This window comes from Trichechus manatus, unplaced genomic scaffold, assembly GCF_000243295.1.
Source record: "Trichechus manatus latirostris isolate Lorelei unplaced genomic scaffold, TriManLat1.0 scaffold00057, whole genome shotgun sequence".
NCBI lineage: Eukaryota > Metazoa > Chordata > Mammalia > Sirenia > Trichechidae > Trichechus > Trichechus manatus.
In genome coordinates, this window is record NW_004443993.1 from 14,323,093 (window position 1) to 14,343,518 (window position 20,426).

The window sequence follows — 20,426 nt, forward strand, 5'->3', positions numbered from 1 at the left end:
CCAATAATTGGTGAACAAGTGAGTGGGAACAAGACTCCTTCGAGGATCTGGGGGATTAGACTGCTGGGAAGAGTCCAGCTGGGAGAAATTAAGAATTTATAGGGAGCCAGCTGCATACCAGAGCGTGGAGGGCTTCCGAGTGTGAACAGGGTAACTCACGCGAGGGTGTCCCAGTATACAAGCAACACCACCCTGTCTGGTGAAGGGCTCTTTACGGTAAGATGCTAATTAAATGCAAATAACCCATAGCTGGGGCCTGAGGAGCTGTTTTCGGTCAGGCGGGCCGTGGACAGCCTCGTCGCCTCAAGGGCCTGCGGCTCAAGATGGCGCTGGTGCAGCCGCCGATTGCCGGGCCGCGGCGCAGGCGGAGCTTCCGGAGGCAGCAGGCAGGGCATCTTGTGCCCTCTATACCTTCTGCTGCGGTCGATTCTATCGGTCCATGGGTTCATCACCGGCCTCAGTCCCGCGGGATCGGGCGTTTCTGATCAGGCGCGCTGCGGGCAGCCCCTCCCGCGGTCCCTTGCGACGGCGCCCCGGGGGCCTCTGGGGGCCTCGGAGCAAGATGGCGGCGGCGGGGTCCTTGAGGCGCGGGCGGCGGCGACCGCGGCGCCAGTGAGGGGCCCGGGAGCCCGAGTGGCTCCGGGCCGGGGCCCCGCCGCAGGACGGATCATGCTGCGCTCCACTGGCTTCTTCCGGGCCATCGACTGCCCCTATTGGGCTGGAGCGGCTGGGGGTCCCTGCCGGCGACCCTACTGCCACTTCCGGCACCGCGGGGCCCGGGTCCCCGGCGCGCCCGGCGGCGGCGGAGCGGCGCCCCCCACAGCAGGTAATGCCCGCTCGCCTGCCCGCCCCAGGCTCGGCTCCCCGGCCTAGGTCTGGATTCCACTGCCTGGACTGCCCCGAATCTATGTGTCCAGCCCAGCTCCCTCCGCAGTCGCTCACGGGCAACGGGTCCCCCAAACGGGACCAGTACCACCCACCCCGGGACCCAGTGCTAGTCGCTGGACGTCTCTGAGCCCGAGTCCAAACATGTAGAATGTAAACAATGGGAGGGCCTGCTCTCCTAGGGCCGTCGTGAGGGTGGGGCAGATAACGCAGGCAGAGCGCCGAGCGCTGGGCCTGACACAAAGGCAGGGAATTGGGAACCGAGCGTGTTTGACAAGAGTTGGCAGGCCCAGGGCTGCTTTTCCTCCCCTTATTAGCGCCGAGCTCCTCGGGGGACAGTCCATTCCCATTGCTCCCCCAACCTCATGTGCTGGTGGCTGGCAGCCTTTGTTTATTTGCCTGCGACTTTTCCCAGCGGCGCCTGTGGTAGTGTGAACACCGTCTTCACTAGTTAAGTCAAGAGGGTCTTAGGTGTGCTTACTATGCGTCTTCAGACGCGGCCAGACGGAGTAATTCAAAACCTACTTGAAGGGGGAGTTAGCCCTGCATGTTGGGCAGACAACATTAAAGGGCTGCCAATCACATCATGACGGGGATCATCCGTGTCGTGACTGAGTTTGGTGAGGGTGGCTGGGGCTCAGGCAGTGCCTCTTGTAGGAGGTGTGGGATTTGAGCTGAAAGGTTTAAGAATGGTGAGGATTTGGATTATATGACAAAGAGGAGCATTGCAAGCGGAGAGTGGAATAAGTGGGGTCTTGCGTCCCGAGAGAAATTCAAGCTCCCTCACTGACCACAGGTGACCCACAGGATCCCACACGTGACCTCTGTCTCTCACGGTTGACTCTCACCCTGATTCCTCATACCACAGGTTTTCTTCTTTAACCAAATATTCCGTCTTACTTTCCCCATTAGACCATGATTCTCAGCTCAGAACCTTTTTACTTCAAAAGAGGTTCATTTTTGCTAGATTTAAATAACAGGTTTGTTTTCCCATTTTGCTGGAGGAAAAAAAGGTAGAATTTTCTTAAACTCCTCCCCACTCCCCCATAAATTTACTTGGGCCGCTAGCATCTCCCGCCACCTTTTTGCAGCCAGCTGGACACCGACGTTCATTGTCTGCCTCCACACCTGGTGTCCAGCATCTTTGTTGTGCCATGTTTGGGGATTCATAGCGGCAGAAGCGGGATCCTACCAGATGTGCTCACAGATAACATAAGGTCTCGGGTGCCCTGGGGCACACCGCCAGCTCTGGTGGGGGCTGGGGAGTTGGTGGAGAAGGGGGTGGACTCGGGATTCCTGGAGGTGGCAACACTCAACTCATGTTCGTTTTTATCCTGTTAAGGTGCCGTTTCTTGGCTTTGTCTGTTTGCTCATTGGTACCGCGTTGAGAACACTGTACGTGGTGTTTTGCAAAGAGCCCCCTGCCTCCTTGCTCCTCACCATTCAAGCAAACTGAGAACATGTGGTGCAGTGAATTACTTAATATGGCTCTTCTAGCCATTCATGGTCTTGTGACTCTTATAAAATGGTTGGGTGGGACTATGCAAATAAGGTGCTTGTGGCCCATGGAAAGGATTGGATAACATTGCTAATAATGCAAATAAGGTGCGTGGAACCCGTGTGTGTAGAGGGGTAAGACCACGCAAATAAGGCGTGTGGAACCCTGAGAGGATTGGTCAGTTTTGCCATCTTGCTATGCTTAAAAAGAAGGCCAATCCCAGAGCAGAGGGTGGGCCTCATTACCATGAAGAAAGAAGAGCCAGGAGCGAAGCACGTCCTTTGGAGCCGGGGTCATGTGCTGAGAACCTCCTAGACCCAGGATGGAGACAGCTGTAACACTGGAGATGGTATGAGACGATGAGAAGCAGTGCTAGAGAAACAGCAGCAGTGGAACCAGGAGTTTGGCATGAGACAGTGCAGTAGGCTTCCTGGCCCATGAAGCAAGGCAGCTACTGTGGGCGACCCGACCCGTGGAGCAAGATGGCTGAGCACCTTCAGGCAGGAGGCTTCCTGGTGGAGTGGTGTCCCTCTGAGTACTTAGCAGTGGAGCAAAAGAGCTTTGTAACACTTGCCCGAGCAGGGCATAGGCCAGGCCTGGGTGGGGCCGAGGTCCGAGAGAGGAGGCCTGTCTTGAGGCGGCTGAGAGGAGGCCTGCATGGCCGAGAGAAGCTGAGAGAGCTGTCTGCACTGAAGAAGGGAGACTTTGCCTATGTGCTTCCTGATCCTGAGTTGTACCCTGTTATTTCCCTAATAAACCCCATAACTCTGAGTGTGGTTTCTGAGTTCTGTGTTGGTCACAATGGATTATCAAACCCAGCAAAGAAGAAGACAGGGCCGTGGGAGGGACGGCTGGTTTCAAAATTGGTAAAAAGATTGGAGAGAGGAGTCCTGTCTGGTCTCTGCCTCAGATCAGCTTTGGGCTGTTGGTGCTGATGGTTCTCCCCCCTCGTGAAGTTAGAGGAGGTCAGACGCCGCTGCTGCTGCTGTTTTTACAGCACAGGATCCCCAGCGTTCTGACTTTCTCAGAGTCCAGCGTGATCTCCAGCCTTCGCTCTTCTCAGGGGTTCCCCCCACCCCAAGTTAGTGTTTTGATTTCTTTGTACGTGACAAATGGCCAGTTACTTCCCCCAAAGCAAAATTTCTGGGGCTCCGTTTGGTGATGCAGTCCTGTCTGTCATGAGAAAAAATGCAGCTGCCCAAGTTCGCCTGCATTTTCCTTTTCCTGGTGAGGATAAGCAGTCCTTGCCCGTTCCTGGCAGGGTGGGAAGGCTGCTTGTTACCTTCGGCTAGGAGGTCCTCGCCTCCTGCAGAGAAACCAAAACCAGACCTGCTGCCAGCAAGTTGATTCCGACTTGTGGAGACCCCACATGCCACAGAGAAGATCTGCCTCATAGGTTTTTCTTAAAGATCATTATGGAAGCAGATTGCCAGGCCTTTCTTCCGTAATGCTGCGGGGTGGGTTTGAACAGCCAGCCTTTAGGTTAGCCGTCAGTTGCGGACCACTTGTGCCACCCAGGCTCCGTTCCTGCCCAGAGATAGTCTTAAATCCCAGCTCAGCCTCCTCCTTGCTGGGGGCGCGGGGCTCTCTGATTCTCTGTTTCTTCCTCTGTAGCATGCTCATCGGGCTGCCCTTGGAGGAGGTGATGCAAAGCCCAGGGCCCAGGTAGCCTGTGCCCTGAGGTCTACGTCTGCCCCAGGCACCGCCACTCTGGACTCTGAGAAGCCCAGAGTCCCCTTGTCTCCCAGTGCTTTCCAGCCCCTCTTCCCAGCAGGAAGGCCTTGCCCTTTGGGCAGGGTCCCTCAGGAAGGCTGAGGAAGACGCGACGCCGCGCGGGCTCTGTTTTTACCAGCATGTGTCACTTTGTCCCCCTTCCTGGTTCATTTTCTAGGCCCTGCTCTTTGCCAAACACCTGTGTGGCCTCTTGGTAACAGGGAAACAGGTTCATTTGGCTTCTTGAGGGGACTCTGGGATGGCCAGGATAGTGACCCCTGGAGCAGAGAGGGCAGACAGGGTGCTGCAGGCCTCCCCGAGGCTGTCACTGTGTGTGCACTGGGACCCTGTGAAATGGGCTCAGACAACTTGGCAGGAGCAGGTCAGAGCCCCCAGGGTCTCCGTGAGCCATGGGAGGTCAGAGGAGGGAGGAGGATGCCTCTGGAATCAGCAGAGGGCATTTGGGGAGGGCAGAGGACAGGCAGGGTTTGGCCTCGGGGATGGGGATGTGGGCAGGGCCTCTGGCTGGTGTGTCCGTGGGCGTGTTCCTGGGAGGTGAGCAGGAGGGCTGGGGCTCCAGGGTCTCTTTTGGGTTGTTGTTCCCAGAGCTGTTTCAGAGTCGGCAGGACAGGCTGGAGTGACCGCACGGAAGACACGGTGTGGGTCCAGGACTCGGTGCATGGACCCCGCTTAGCAGTGTACCTTTTGTCCTGGCCCTGTCCAGGTGTGCCCGTGGGTGTCAGTGGTTACAGCTTGTCCCGCGGGTCCAGCTCTTGCAGGGGCCTGGCCCTTGACCCATTGGCTGGTGGCAGCCCTGTGGGAGGGGCAGGGCTATAGTCACCCCAGGAAGGAGGAGGGCCCGTGGGGAGCCCAGCATGCCTGTCCCACTGTCACCCCATCTTACAGAGGCGGGAGAGGATGGTGCAGGGCCTGAAATGCCACAGCTCTAACAGGACGTGTCACCCCGGGTCCCCGCCAACCTCAGAGCCCCTGCTTCATGCCAGGGCAGAGATGCCCCCATGTGAGACAGTGCCCTGTGTGAGTGAAGCAGGGACTGGGGCACTTGGGGTCCTACTGACTGGGCCAGCCGGCAGCTCTGAGAAGAAGGTGTCAGGTGGAGGGTCTGATCACAGAGCCCCCGGCAGGAGAGTCACAGGCCCTGGGAAGTGGCTGCTGTCCCATCCAGCACAAGTCTGACCCAGGGGTTTAGGGCTCAGACGCAGACCCCATGATGTGCTCTTGCAGATGGGGGTGGGGCCCAGGACTACATCTTTGTCAGGGCCCGCAGGTGACACCAGGAGCAGCGTTGGGCAGGAGACCCTGGGTGGAGGTCTCCTGAAGGCTTCTTGGGGGAGACGTTTGACTGCACATACTTTCTGGAAGGAATAGGACTTGATTGGGCCGGGAGGGAGGGGGCGGGGATCCTGACTGAGGGAGGAGGATGGGCGAAGGCAGTGGCTAGGTGTGGGGGCCCACTGAGCTGGGGGAGCACGGGTGGGCTGGGCCAGGTTTACCTGGGATTGTTCTGAAGCAGCTGGGAAGGGTGGGACGGGGCCCCCTTGTGGGAGCAGTGCCTCCGGCCTGGATGGATGGCCTCGGCCTGGATGGATGGCCTCCGCCTGGATGGATGGCCTCCGGAGCCTATCTGAGGCCTGTGCAGGGGGCGGGGAGGGAGCCGATTCCTTCTGACCCTCCAGACCCACCCCCCAGGCAGCCCCAGGTTCCCCACCTCTTAACTTGGCTGTGGTTGTGCCCAGTTATCTCTGTTCCCACACTGGGCAGGCCCCCCATCTCTGATCCTTAGTCAACAGTAGGAATTGCCGTCACCAGTTTACAGATGAGGAAACTGAGGCTCCGAGAGGGGAAGTCATTTACCTGCATCCTCACGGCTGGTAGGTGGGGGAGCTGGGGCTGAATCCAGGCCCCTGCCTGCACGCCACCCCCATACCGCCGAGTACCCGCAGCCTGGCCGTGAGCGCCCAGCTGGAAAGGTTGAGAACAGGAGCACTCTGGCTGGGTCGGCCCCGCATGAGCTCCAAAACCTTCTGAGGATGGGCTGGATGGAAGGCCTGGCTCGGGGTGAGAGGTCAGGTGGCCCAGCCTGGGCAGCAGCAGCCCTCGCCGGGCTGGGCCTCCCATCCACGGAGCGGGGAACGTCAGTGCTGGGCCTCCCCCTGTCCACGGACGGGGGATGTCAGTGCCGGCCCTCCCCCTGTCCACTGTGGGGGACGTCAGCCCCTGGTGGCCCCTTCTGTCTGGAGCTCTGCTTCTCCAGGGAGGTGTAGAGGCAGCCACGGCTGGCGGGAAAGGGCGAGGCCAGGAACAGAAGCTCTTCCCAGCAGAGGGGCCTTCCTTTGACTTCCTCTGCTTGCTGGCTTGGAAGGGGGGTGGGGCGGCGGCAATCACAGGACCCCCAGAGGCACCACACCAGGCCGTGGGGGTGGGGCGGCCCATGATGCTCAGCTGTCTCACCTGGTGGCTGGTGGCATCAGGGTCCACGGGGGAGCTTCCCACCGCCCGGCCCAGTGCTTCTAACTGAAAGTGCACTGTGCATGTTCTTTCTCTCCCCTTCCGGTGACAGAACTTAGACGAAAACTCGCTGCTGACCGAAAGGTTGGAAGTTTGACTCCACCCAGAGGCACCTCGGAAGAAAGTCCTGGTGATCTTCTTCTGGAAAATCAGCCACTAAAACCCCCATGGGGCACAGGTGTACTCCTATACATGGGGTTGCCACGAGTCAGAGTCGACTTGATGTCAACTGTTAGGTCTCCGTGTGGGCTTCCATCAGGCCAGCGGGAGCTGCCCACTCAGGTCTGGGGTGGGAGCTAGGAAGCTTGTCGGATGAATAGTCGGCACTGCTGACACGGGGCCCGGATCCTTCGGGGTGGGGGAGGGGCGTCCCGTGCACCGTAGGGTGTTGAGCAGCACCCCTGGCCTCCACCCACTTGATGTCAGTATATTCTCCCCAGTCATGACACCCACAAATGTCCCCACACATCGCCCAGTGTCCCCTGAGGGGGCAGAATTGCCCTTGATGAGGACCCCTGGGTTAGGGGATTTGACTGACCCCCAAGACACTCTGTCCCATAATCGTCTGACCACCTGACATCCTAGGACAGATGTTGCCCACATTTAAATTCACACACTGAGTGGGGAGGAGAGAGGAGGGAAATCACGGGCTGCAGGGTCCCCTGGTTTACACCGTCTGACCTGTCGGGAATTTATCGTGGTGTACGGTGTGAGCAGGGATCCAATTCAGTGTTTTTCCATGAATGCAGGGTCCCCCCCTCGGTACTGCTGACACGGGGGCCGGATCCTTCCCTGGGGAGGGGCGTCCTGTGTCCTGTAGGGTGCTGAGCAGCATCTCTGGCCTCCACCCACTCCATGCCATAGCACCCCCCGAGTCGTGGTGACCGTTAGTGTCCCCAGACATTGCCCAGTGTCCCCTGGGGGCAGAATCTACCCCTTTAAGAACCACTGGTTGGGGCGAGTTTTTTTCTTTTTCAGCTTCACTCCGCTGCACCTTCCAGGAGCAGAGTCCCCAGGAAGCTGGGACCCTCCAGGGACCCTCCAGGCTGGGGATGAGCTGAGTGGTCTCCCAGGGCAGGAGCCTGTGTCTCACACCATTCTCTGGGCGTTTCCTCGCGCTCTCTCGTTCTTGGTTTTTTGGAAAGATGAGATTTGCAGAGAGCTGCTAAAGCAATTACCTTCTTATAAATGTCACCAGGACTGAAGTCACGATTTGTCACAGTGCAGAAGGACCCGGGTTCCTGTCTGTGGCTTGATCCTCCACAGAAGTGCCCCATCTCTTTGGGAGCCCTGTCCCAGGTGGCAGAAGTCGCCTCAGCACTGTCGCTGGGGGCAGGATCACCTCCAAGTGAGTCCTGGGTTAGGGGATGCCAGTGACCCCCAAGACTATAGCTTTCAAGTCGCCTTTATTCCAGGCTAGGAGTAACGTTCGTCTTAAAAACATTGGTAAATACGGAAAAGTCAAGAATATTTTTAAAACGGTCTCCAGTCCTGCGTCCGTCAGCTGTCTGTCGTTCTTCCCAGACTGAAGAAACACAAGAAGCCAGGGTCCGAGTCTGCGTGTCCTCAGGGTCGGGCCACCCGGGCTGAATGGGGCTCTGTCCGTTTCTGAGGCTCCGTCTAGTTCCGCTGTGAGTAGTCTCCGTTCTCTGTCTTCCTTCTGGGGGCTGCGTCCCCGGGAGGCACAGCATTTCATGCGTGCAGCATGAGGACCTGGACACGTGCTGGCCACCTCAGAGCTGTCCACCAGAGGGCTTCCTGTGGGCGCTCAGAGGTGTTCTGGAAATGGGTCTCGCACAGGGATCCATCCGCATAGCATGAAGGCCGGGGTCAGAAGTCAAGCACATTCTGGAGGAATGCCCTCCTGCGTCCCACTTGGGTTGCCAGAGGAGACAAGGTGGGGATTGCCCAGAACTGGGGTGCTCTGGGGTGGGACTTGGCCTAGTCACATCCCCCCTTGGCCTCTGAGCCCTTTATGAAATCGGTAGCTGGCCGCGATGACCTCTGCGGGCCTCTCTGGGTCTGTCTGAACCCAGTAAGTAGCTGTGAGACCAGGTGGAAGGTTGCCGTGCAGAACGGGACGCCGGAAGCAGGAGGGAGGGTAACAGGATGTGGGGCCCACCAGAGGTCCTGGAGTAGTCTCACACTCTGTGCTTTGGAGGGGCTGCTGGGAGGCTCCCGGGCACCTCGTGGGAGGGGGCAGGAGAGGCTGCCCCCACAGGCCTGGCAGGGCTCACTGGAGATGCTGACAGGTTGTCTGTCCTTCTTCAGTGCAGACCAGGAGTGCCGCCGCCGCCGCCGTCCGGCTAGCTGGTCCCAAAGACAGGGTGCCCCGTTCCATCCGTCACCACAGAGGCCCCTGCAGCGGGCACTGAGGGCCCATGGCTCCGGGTCAGTATTCTGTTCATTCACTCATTCCTTCATTCATTCTTCCCCGAAACCTTGGCAGATGCTCGCGCCGGCCGGCCAGCCAGCTCAGTCGAGGCCTGGGGCAGACAGGAGTCTCACGGCCCTGCCCGTGGCTCAGGGTGCTGAGCTGCTGGACGGCAGGGAACAAGATGAACGGAGTGGGTGGGTGTTATGAGGGGACTGGGCATTTACCCTAGGCATGTCCTGGGACATGGTGTGGCTATGTGCCTTACGCTGTTCATCTTAGAAGCCAAGTCCGCCCCCTCAGCTGTGGTCACACATAGAGACCTCTGCCCTCCCCATCCACCCAAGTGGCTCCCGGGGCCCTCACAGAGCAAGAGCAGGCCCCAAAGGGGTGGGACATGGGCTTGGCCCCCCAGAGCCACCTGGCAACCCACTGCATCTTGGCCGAGGAGCTGTGTGAAGTGGGGCATATGGATGCGGCCTCCCATGTGCCAGGCACTGAGCTGGGCACCTCGGGGAGGGCAGCTATCCTGTGCTTCTGCAGGGAGGATCTGGGAGGGCTGCCTGGAGGAGGTGGGCTTTGGGTGAGTCGATGGGACAGGAAGGAAGGGTCCTGTGTTGTGGGAAGGGGAGGCCTGGGAGCTGCCTCCTGCCCTTCTCCTGCCTCCTGAGCCCTTTGCGGCCCTCTCGGGGCCTGGACAGGAAGCCAGCTCAGGCCTGGGAGTCGTTTGCCAGAGTCACGAATGAAGGGAAATGAAGGAGCTGGCCCGCCTTGAAATCAGGTCCTCTGTCGCTCCCGCCCCCGCACCTGCACGTACCAATGCGCATCTGTGTACGACGTCAAGTAATAAAAGTAGCCGATGCTCACGTGTGACCCTGGTGTGCAGACTCTTTCTTGGGGACCTAACAGGCTCCCCTCGCAGCTGCCCCGGGGTGGGGGGAGGAGGAAGCGCAGGGGTGGTGCCCCATCCCAGCTTCCCACGTCCTGAGTGTCGAGTGTTGGGAAGAGTCTCAGGCTTAGGGTTGTGGCTGAGCCTGCGTCCCGGGTGGGGCTCTCAGGAAGCCTGCTTAAGCGAGGGGAAGAAGAGATGCCCCCAGAACCCACCCTAGAAAGCTGTTTTGAACTTGAAAATGCCCAGGGGCTAGAAAGAGCTCGAGGGTTTAATTTTTAAAATGTCTTCGTCCGGATTGTGAGAGTAACGCGCTCCCGTCATGGCACACAAGACAAGGACGGAGACTACAGCGAGAGGGTCCCTGCAGCCCGCCCTGGAGACCCCGGCCGCGTCCCAGCCTGCCCCCGCCGGCTTTTCTCTCTGCGTGTCTGTCCTGTTGCGTGTTTCCGTGTGTTTCTCAGCTGCAGCTCAGCCCCTGTTGCAGTTACGACTTTGCACGCAGATTACTAAACGTGGCCGGGATGTGTTCTGAGGGCTGTTCTCAGGCTTGGGTGATGCGCGGGCAGCATCGCCCTCTGGCTTCTGTTAGACATGCTGATTCCTAGGCCCCTCTTGGGTAGGGCAGGGACAGCCTCCTCTGTCTGGACTCGCCGGCAGACTGGGCTGGGGACTTTCTTTTCCCATTGTCTTTTTTGGGGCCTGGATTTGGCCCTGTAGTGCCGCCTGCAGGGAAGGCCCGGTATTTCCTGTTTTCCCCAGGGATGGGGTTGGAGGTTTGGAGTTGAGGGGTCGGCCCGGGGGCTGGGGCAGGAAGTGCCAGCGTGTGTGCGGGCCCTGTCTAGAGGGCTGCACTCAGAGCTGGGGCCCTGGTCACCCTGGCTTGGAGGCCCAGGGGGACCCTGCCAGCATGGGGGCTGAAGAGATGCAGTTGGGTGGGGGGCGGGCCCTAGACCCTGCTTCCCCTGGCCTGGTCCAGCCACAGCAGTGAGCACTGAGACCCAGGTCACTGAGGGGCGGCCTTTGGGGGCCGCTTTCGCCAGACCCTCATCCTAGAGAAGCCCAGTGGGGCACAGGGCTCAGAGCCCACGGACCCCACCCCCACTGCCCCTCATGACCCTGCGCGGCTGTGGCTTCTCCGCAGCGGTCACCTTTCGGGCATGTTCTCCTCCCCCTCCAGGGCCCCGGGTTCCTGCTGAGCTCTGCGTGGGCAGGGCCTGTGTCTGCCTCCCCTGGTGGCCCCGGCGTGTGTGGCCCTGGGCCTGACCGGAGCAGAGCTGGCGGGAGCTGTGCGCCCTTAGGCGTCAGCATTTGGATCTGGACCTGACGAGGAAGAGAGAAAGGGGTGAGGTGATGGTAGGCCCCGGGGCAGCCTCTGGGCCTGTGTCGGCCAGGAGAGGGGGGCTCTCAGGTCAGACAGGCCTCGCCAGCTGCTCAGGCCTCCCGGAGCTGCTAGACCTGGAGAGACTCAGTCTTGTCATCTGTGAAGTGGGCTGGCGTGGGTCAGGGCCCTGAGGGTTCAGGGAGGGGAACAGTGTGCTCTGAGCGTCCCTGCACCCGCGCAGCCCCAAGTGGGGTCTTCACACTCGACCGGCCCACCGTTTCCTTTTGTCTCTCGGTCACTGTGTGTTCCTTGCTAGACCCGCTCTGGGTGGTGGGGCCTCCGGTCCGGGGGGAGAGGAGCTGGTGGAAAGGGGGGGTGCAGTAGGTGCAGAGAGGTGGGGAGCAGGGGCCGGGTGAGGCTCGGGGGTGGCGTTCTGGGCAGCTCAGGCCGCTGGGAAGGGACAGCCCTCGTGGGGTTCCCTCATGGATTCTGCAGGGGTCGTGTTCCCCCACAGCACCCACTGTGACCCCGCACGGAGTTCTGTACAACATTCCCATAGCCCTGGAGCTGTGGGGGGCAGAGCAGGTGTCTAGGCTGTGCAGTGCGTGCGCCTCCCCAGGAAGCTGGTGACGGGACACAGGACACCTGGCTCTCTGGGGTGGGGGTGTTGAACACTGTTGTAAGTGCCAGCCTCGGGGGAGGGCTGGCCTTGGCTGCTGGCTGTGGAGGCCGGGGAGGAGGTGCTGCGGCTTCTCCCCCACTTTCCAGCTTCCCCACGCTGGTGCAGGGCCTTCACAAGGGACACCCCTCATACCACCGCCCAGGCCTCCCCGTGCCGCCTTGGGGTGGGGCTGCCGCTGTTGTGTGCTGTTGGGCCGATTCCGACTCACAGGGACCCCGTGTGATAGAGAACCGCCCCACAGGGTTTTCTAGGTTATCGTCTTTAAGGGAGCAGATCACCAGGTCTTTCTCCTGTGGAGCTGCTGGGTGGGTTTGAACCACCAGCCTTTCAGTGAGTAGCCGAGTGCTTAACCACTGTGTAGAAATGGCATCGGGGTGACATCTGACCTCCACTAACTTCACAAGGAGGAAGGAGAATCGAGAGCAGCAGCCCCAGGCGGATTCCTATGAGGCCGAGGTCAGACCAGCCCCCTCTCTGTGCCATCTTTACCAATTCTGACACCAGCCGTCCCTCCCACGGCACTCTGCTTCTCTGCTGGGTTCGATAATTCATTGCAATGGCCACACAAGACTCACAGATCATACTCGTGATTATGGGGTTTACTAGGGAAGTAACAGGTTACGATTCCGGCTCCGGAGCACTCAGGATACAGTTCTTTCATTGGAACAGCCTCTTCTCAGCTGTACCACAGGCATACCTGTCTGGCCCTCAGCCCCTGCCCTGCTCCAGCAAGGGTTACAAAGCTCTCTTAGCTCTGCATTAAATGCTCCAAAGCACTCTATTCTGCCAGTAAGCCTGGTCCCGAGGGCGCTCAGCTCTAGCTCCCTGGGTCGGCAAACCTAGCTCCACCAGGTGTTGGGAGGCACCCCACTCTGCCAGCAAGCCTCCTGCCCAAAGGCACTCAGCTTTCCCGCTCCAGGGGCCCGGAAGCCCACCATGGCGTCTCCTGCTGGTCTCTCCTGTCACTGCTTCTCATTGTCTTCAGTGTTGCAGCTCTTTCTGTGTCTCCTGGGTCCGAAGGACGCGCTCTGCTCCTGGCTCTTCTGCCTTGGTGGTGGTGGGATCCTCTCCTGCTCTGGATGTGGCTCTCTCTTTAAGCCTAGCGGATGGCAGAACTGACCAGTCCCCTTGGTGGACCACAGTTACCGTATCTGCACAGTCCCGCCCACGTGGTTAGTTACAAGACGTGGTGAGCAAAGCCACAGGAAAGCCATGCGTGGCGCTGTACGCTGTGCCGCCAGGGCTGAGCGGGCGGGCTCTGGGCTACGGTCTGCACAGCCCCTGTGGGGGTCTTTCCCAGCCTTCCCACAGCCAGCACCTTAACCTTGTTTACCCACCGTTTCGAGCCCCCCAGGAGTGCCCTTCTTGCCTGGAGCACCTCCTTCTCAGGGTGCTCCTGTCAAGTCTCTGATATGCCCCCAGGGTCAGGGCTGGGGGGGGGGGCAAGCAGCTGCTGAACGCTGAGGGGGCTCCCACCTTCGAGGCAGGACGGGCGTAGGCATGGGATAGCCCGGGGAGGCATTAAGCCAGTACCGACCTCATTTGTCACCATGAAGCCTCGGGTCACCTTTCTAGGGGCTCGGGGAACACCTGTTGGCAGGGGTACCTGTGTGCTTCCCTCTGAGTTGCATGTAGGCCAGGAGCTGCCGGAGGCCCTGGCAGGGGTGTGCTAGAAGCTTCTAGACTTGTCCAGAGCAGCTGGGGCTAGGTGACATAACCAGTGGGGAAACTGAGGCCTCAGGGGCAGGGTGGGCTGCCAGGGGCGTCTTCTTTCTTTTATTCTGGGTGTGGGCGGGGGAGGCAGCCGCCTGAGTAAAGGGGCCCCACGTGGTGTGGGCGCCTCCTGCTGCTTGATGGGGGGACTGGGCTGGGGTCTGCACCCCCTCCTCCAAGTCTGAGTGACCCCAGCTCCAAGTGCACCCCGCCCTACCCATTGACAGCCCTGCTTGCCTCTGGCTGTGAGCGCCCGGCTCTTCTGTGGACCGGAAGCTGCCTGGGTGTTGGAGAGGGCCGAGCCGCCCTGTCATTGCTCTTGTTGCCTTGGGCCCACTCTGACCCGTCAAGTCGCCGTGGGGCAGAGTAGAACTGCTCTGGAGGGCCTGCCTTCCCAGCACCTCTGGGTGGGTTCTAACCACCAACCTTGGGCTGGTAGTCAGCTTAACTATTTGCACCACCCAGGGACTCCAGGCAGGTTTTAATTATCCTGAAAAGACAGACAAAACCCACCCCAGGCTCCTGGTGGAAAAACAAAACCACTGTCCTCCCTGGGCGGCCCCAGGGCCTTTGCGGGGCTGTTTCCCTCCCTCCCTTTGGGTCCCTCTTCCTGGGAGGCAGGTGCAGCTCCGTCCTCCCGAATCCCCAAGCACAGCCTCGTCTGGGGGCTGGAGTTTCTGTCCTGCCCCAGGCCGTGTCCTGGGTATTTCTCCTTTCGATAGTCCTGAGCTTTGGGAAGTCTGAACCCTGGGGCCTCAAACAAGGGCTGGGGGCTGTCCCTAGTGGTTTGCGTATTGCCTGGGGCTCTGGGATCCTGTGCCCAGGGGAGGGGGATCTCTGTGCTAAGACAGGGTGGAGACTCCCACCCGCTCATTCATCCAGCCAGCCAGAGCCCCTCCCCCTGGCCCAGCCCCTCCTGGGTGACTAGGGGAGTGGGCGACCCCATGAGGTGGGCCCTCCCCGTCCCAGGGAGCAGTGTGGCAGCCTGTGCGGTGGCTGGGCTGAAGGCCCCTGCGACACCTCTGCAGCCATGCGCAGTAAGTGCCCCCACGCCACGTCTCCCCAGCTCCCTGGCTGGGCCCCCTTCTATTACGGGGGCTGCTGGGACTCCCAGGGAGGGGATGTGGGGACCGTTCTGTGATTGTCGCCTCTGCACTATCATGGGTCAGGGGGGACCTGGGGCTGCCCTGGGGGCTGTCTGGGTGGGTTGGCCCTTAGCCTCTTCCGAGAGGCCCAGCCCAGGTCCCCTCCACCCACGGAGCAGCTGGCGTGCAGCCCTGCCCCAGGCCCTCCTCAGCTGGGGACTGCTGCCCCCTGTGTGGCCGAAGGCCTCCGCTCTGCCTTGTGTTCCTGAGGCCGACCCCAGCCCCCAGGCTGGCCCGGCCCCTCTGAGCCCCAGTGAGTTCAGCCAGAAGCGGGGACAGGCCCTCCCAGGCCTGCTGGGGACTAGTAGTGACTGTCCCTGGAGTGCTTGGCACCGCGCAGGCTGCGGACCCCGCGCCAGCGCCGCCCCGGCCAGCTCTGTGCTCCCACGAGGCACAGCCTGTGTCCGGATACCCAGCCCTGTCATGTCCTCCGTGGTGGGAGCACAGACGTGTGCTGCCTTCCTTCTTTCTAAACACAATTTTAAAAATAGGTTCCAAACTGAAAGTAAAACACGTGTGCAGTGACCCCCCCCCCCAACATCCTGCGGCAGCCCCAACCCCGGTTCTGGCCAGGTCCCTTCTGCACGTGCGGTGAGCGGAGCGTCTGCGCACCTTTCCCAGGTGGGGGCAGTGAGCTCTGTGGAGCTCTGCATGGAGTTTTCCTCACCTAAGTGGCCTGTGGCCACCCTGGCAAGTGACCACTGGCAGGGCAGCTTCAAGCCACGCACGTTCATGACCTCGCAGTCCTGGGGCTCCGGAGGCCGGGTTGGGTCTCATGAGGCAGAAATCGAGATGTTGGCTGGTTCCTCCCGGAGGCCCCAGGGAGAATCCTCCCAGCCTTTTCCAGCTGCTAGAGGCCCCGCGTTCCTTGGCCCGTGGCCCCTTCCTGCGTCTTCAGGGCCAGCAGCGAGCATCTGCCTGTCTCTCTCTCTCTCTGCTTCTGTCCTCACATCTCCTTCTCTGACTCTGACCCTCCGGCCTCCCTCTGATGAGGACCCTGTGATTAAATGAGTCCCTGGGTGGTGCAGAAGGTTAACACTCAAGGCTGCTAACTGAAAGGTTGAAGGTTCAAGCCCACCTAGAGGTGTCTCGGAAGAAAGGCCTGGTGATCTGCTTCCAGAAGCTCAGCCATTGAAAACCTTCTGGAGCACAGTTCTGCTCTGACACACACGGGGTCGCCATGGGTCGGAGTCGACTCAGTGGCGACTGGGTTTTCATTTTGTGATTAGGTTGGACCCACGGGGTGATCCCGGATAATCTCCCATCTCAAGGTCCTTAACTTGAAATACCGTGTGGTTCCACTCAAGTGAGGTGTCGGGGACAGGCAGATGCACAGAAATCGAAGTGTCGAGGGGGTGCAGGGGCTGCGGGGGGCGGTGGAGTTCCTGCTGGCGGGGTGCTGACTCCGCTGGAGCTCTGGAGACGGACAGTGGTGGTGTCTGCATGGCACGGTGAACGTGACTGATGTCACTCAGCTGCACGCTTAGGAGTGGCCGGCCAGCGGGGCAGCTGTTGGTGTTCCAGGATACGCTTGCCACCGTCAGACAAAACCAAGGCTCGTAATCCCATCCGCAGAGTCCTTTGCCACGAAAGGCCCCCATATTCACCCTTTCTGTTGTTAAGGAGCCCTGGTGGTACAATGGTTAACACTCAGCTGCAGACTGAAAGGTTGGTGGTTTGAACCCAGCTGCTTCACAGGAAGAAAACCTGGCAATCTGCTCCCGTAAAGATTGTAAAAAAACCAAACCCATTGCTGTCGAGTCGATTCTGACTCATAGGACAGAATAGAACTGCCTCATAAGGTTTCCGAGGAGTGGCTGGTGGAGTCGAACTGCCGACCTTTTGGTTAGCGGCCGAGCTCTTAACCACTGTGCCACCAGGGCTCCCCCGTAGAGAGTATAGCCTAGAAAACCCTATAGGGCAGTTCTACTCTGTCCCGTAAGGTCGCTAGGAGTTGGAATCAAAATGACAGCAACGGGTTTGGTGTTTTGGGTTTGTTTTTAGCTGCCATTGAGTCAGCCCCCGACTCACGGCGACCCCATGCACGATGGCGACCCCAGGCACAACAGAACTAAGCACTGCCCCGTCCCGCGCCATCTCTGTGATTGGGTTGTGGATGGAACTATTGTGATCCATAGGGTTTTCATTGACTGTTTTTGGAAGTCGATCGCCAGGCCTTTCTTCCTAGACCGTTTTAGTCTGGAAGCTTCACTGAAACCTGTTCAGTATCATAGCAACACTCAAGCCCCCCCACTGACAGGGGTGGTGGCTAGGCATGAGTTGCATTGGGCAGGAATCGAACCTGGGTCTCCTGCATGTTGTTGGATTCTGTCAGTCAAACCATTGGGTTTGCTAGGCTGTAATCTTTTTTTATTGTTGTAGTTTAAATGACGTTTACATTTCGGGTTAGTCTCCCATACAAAAATGTATACACACGTTGCTATGTGACCCTAGCTGCTCTCCTTATACTGTGGCAGCACACTCCTCCTTCCCACCCGATTCCCCGTGTCCATCCAACCAGCTCCTGATCCTCTCTGCCTTCCCATCTCACCTCCGGACAGGAGCTGCCCGTTTCGTCTCTTGTATCTACTTGAGTTAAGAGACACACTCCTCACAGGTATCACTTTGTGTCCCACAGTCCAGTCCAATCCCTGTCTAAGGAGTTGGCCTCGGAAACTGTTTTAGTTCTGGGCCGACAGAGAACCCAGGGCTAGGCTGTCATCTTTGCCAGAGCAGATGGTCAGGTCTTTCTCCCGTGAAGCCGCTGCGTGGGTTTGAATCACCAGCCTTGTAGTTAGCAGCTGAGTGCTTAACTGTTGTGTCACTAGGGCTCCTTGGGTCTCCCACACGGAGGGCGAGAATGCTGCCACCCGCTGACGGTCAGAGGGAGCAGCAGGGAAAACCTGCCAGTCCTTTCTGACCCCCACCAGGAGCCACCAGTGCCCGGCTGGGCGGTGACATCCTCCTCTGTCCGGACGAGCCGATGGGCACAGAGGGGCCTGTGGGGGCGTTCCTGTTTCCTTTCACCTTGAATGTGACTGTCACTTTACATAGATGGAGATATCTTAGCCCCCGTAGGGGTACGTCTGTGGGCCCCAGAAGTGGAATTGCTGGGGGACAGAGCCCGCGGATTCTGTAAGAAACAAGTGACTGTGAAGTGGACAGACAGCGTCGGACATGAAGTCACGTCACAGCACAGCACCTTGGTGCCGCCTGCCGGCTCCATGTTTGCAAACAGTAGCTGCTTTCTTCCCCTTGTGCTACATAGTTTCCCATCTTCTCCTTTTTCAACCTTCCTGTGGTGGGGTCTCTGTCAGCATTTCAAATACCTTCTGGAAGTAGGAGCCCTGGTGGCGCAGTCATTCAAGTGCTCGGCTGCCAACCAAACTGTCGGCGGTTGGAACTCACCCAGTGGCTCCGAAGGAAGAAGGCCTGTTGATCTGCTCCCTGAAAGACTTCAGCCTAGAAAATCGTCTGGGGCAGTTCTGCTCTGTCACGTGGGGTCGCTAGGAGTCGGAATCGACCACACGGCAGTGGGCTTTCGGGTTTTTGGAATAGGCAGCATATATGATACACATAGAGAGCTGTGTTTGCAGTCCTGAAGTGTCCTGCCCCTTCACCGCGTTGGTTTGATGGTTGGGTTTTTTTTTTTTTTTTTTTTTGTGTGTGTGTGTGTGTGTGTGTGTGTGTGTGTGTGGTAGAATATGTTATTAGGTGCTGTCAAGTCAGTTCTGACTCACAGCGAGCCTGTGTACAGCAGAACGAAACCCTGCCCCATCCTGCTCCATCCTCACAGTCGTTGCTGTGTTTGAGCCCATTGTTGCAGCCACTGTGTCAGTCCATCTTGTCAAGGGTCTTCCTCTTTTTCGCTGACCCTCCTACTTTACCAAGCGTGATGTCCTTCTCCAGAGACTGGTCTCATCTGATAACATGTCCAAAGTATGTGAGATGAAGTCTCACCATCCTCGCTTCTAAGGAGCATTCTGGCTGTACTTCTTCCAAGATAGATTGGTTCGTTTTTCTGGCAGTCCATGGTATATTCAGTATTCTTCGTCAGCACCATAAGTCAAAGGCATCAATATTTTTCCTTTTTCTTTTCTTTATTGTACTTTAGATGAAGGTTTATAGAACAAACTAGTTTCTCGTTAAACAGTACACGTATTGTTTTTTGACATTGGTTAACAACCCCATGACATGTCACCATTCTCCCTTCTTGACCTTGGGTTCCCTATTACCAGCTTTCCTGTCCCCTCCTGCCTTCTAGTCCTTGCCCGTGGGCTAGTGTGCCCCTTTAGTCTCGTTTTGTTTTATGGGCCTGTCTAATCTTTGGCTAAAGGGTGAACCTCAGGAGTGACTTCAGTACTGAGCTATAAGGGTGTCCAGGGCCATACTCTCAGGGTTTCTCCAGTCTCTGTCAGGCCAATAAGTCTGGTCTGTTTCTGTGAGTTAGAAGTTTGTTCTACATTTTTCTCCAGCTCTGTCCAGGACCCTGTATTGTGATCCCTGTCAGAACAGTTGTTGGTGGTAGCTGGGTACCATTTAGTTGTACTGGACTCAGGCTGTGGTCATTGTGGTCCATTAATTCTTTGGACTAATATTTCCCTTGTGTCTTTAGTTTTCTTCATTCTCCCTTGCTCCTGAAGGGGTGAGACAAGTGGAGTATCTTAGATGGCCGCTCACATGCCAAAAGCATCAATTCTTTGGTCTTCCTTATTCATTGTCCAGCTTTCGCATGCGTATGAGGCGACTGAAAACACCAAGGCTTGGGTCAGGTGCACCTTAGTCCTTAAAGTGACATATTTGCTTTTTAACACTTTAAAGATGTCTTTTGCAGCAGATTTGCTCATTGCAATGCCTCATTTGATTTTCTGACTGCTGCTTCCATGGGCTTTGATTTGTGGATCCAAGTAAAATGAAATCCTTGACAACTTCAATATTTTCTCCATTTATCATGATGTTGTTTATTGGTCCGGTTGTGAGAATTTTTGTTTTCTTTATGTTGAGGTGTAATCCACACTGAAGGCTGTGGTCTCTGATCATGCCTGTTCCCAAGAAAGGTGATCCAACCGAATGCGGAAATTATCGAACAATATCATTAATATCACATGCAAGTAAAATTTCGCTGAAGATCATTCAAAAGTGGCTGTAGCAGTTTATCGACAGGGAACTCCAGAAATTCAGGCCAGTTTCAGAAGAGGACGTGGAACCAGGGATATCATTGCTGATGTCACATAGATCCTGGCTGAAAGCAGAGAATACCAGGAAGATGTTTACCTGTGTTTCATTGACTATGTAAAGGCATTTGACTGGGTGGGTCATAACAAATTATAGATAACATTGTGAAGAAAGGCAATTCCAGAACACTTCATTGTGCTCATGAGGAATCCGGACATAGATGAAGAGGCAGTTGTTCGAACAGAACAAGGGGATACTCTGTGGTTTAAAGTCAAGAAAGGTGTGCGTCAGGGTTGCATCCTTTCACCATGCCTATTCAGTCTGTATGCTGAGCAAATCTGAGAAGCTGGACTTTATGAAGAAGAATGGGGCATCCGGATTGGAGGAAGACTCATTAACAGTCTGCGTTATGCAGATGACACAGCCTTGCTTGCTGAAAGTGAAGAGGACTTGAAGCACTTACTGATGAAGATCAAAGACCACAGCCTTCAGTATGGAT

At 57.8% G+C, this 20,426-nt stretch overlaps 1 protein-coding gene across 1 annotated transcript in view; it reads left to right on the forward strand.

Moving 5' to 3' along the window:
- The first annotated feature begins 669 nt into the window (after positions 1 to 669).
- The window catches only part of REXO1 (RNA exonuclease 1 homolog), a 36,767-nt gene continuing 17,010 nt past the window's right edge, over positions 670 to 20,426 (forward strand). Inside the window, exon 1 of the mRNA XM_004378506.2 lies at positions 670 to 826. Within this exon, the coding sequence (XP_004378563.1) occupies positions 670 to 826 (157 nt within the window). The remainder of the gene's footprint in view (positions 827 to 20,426) is intronic.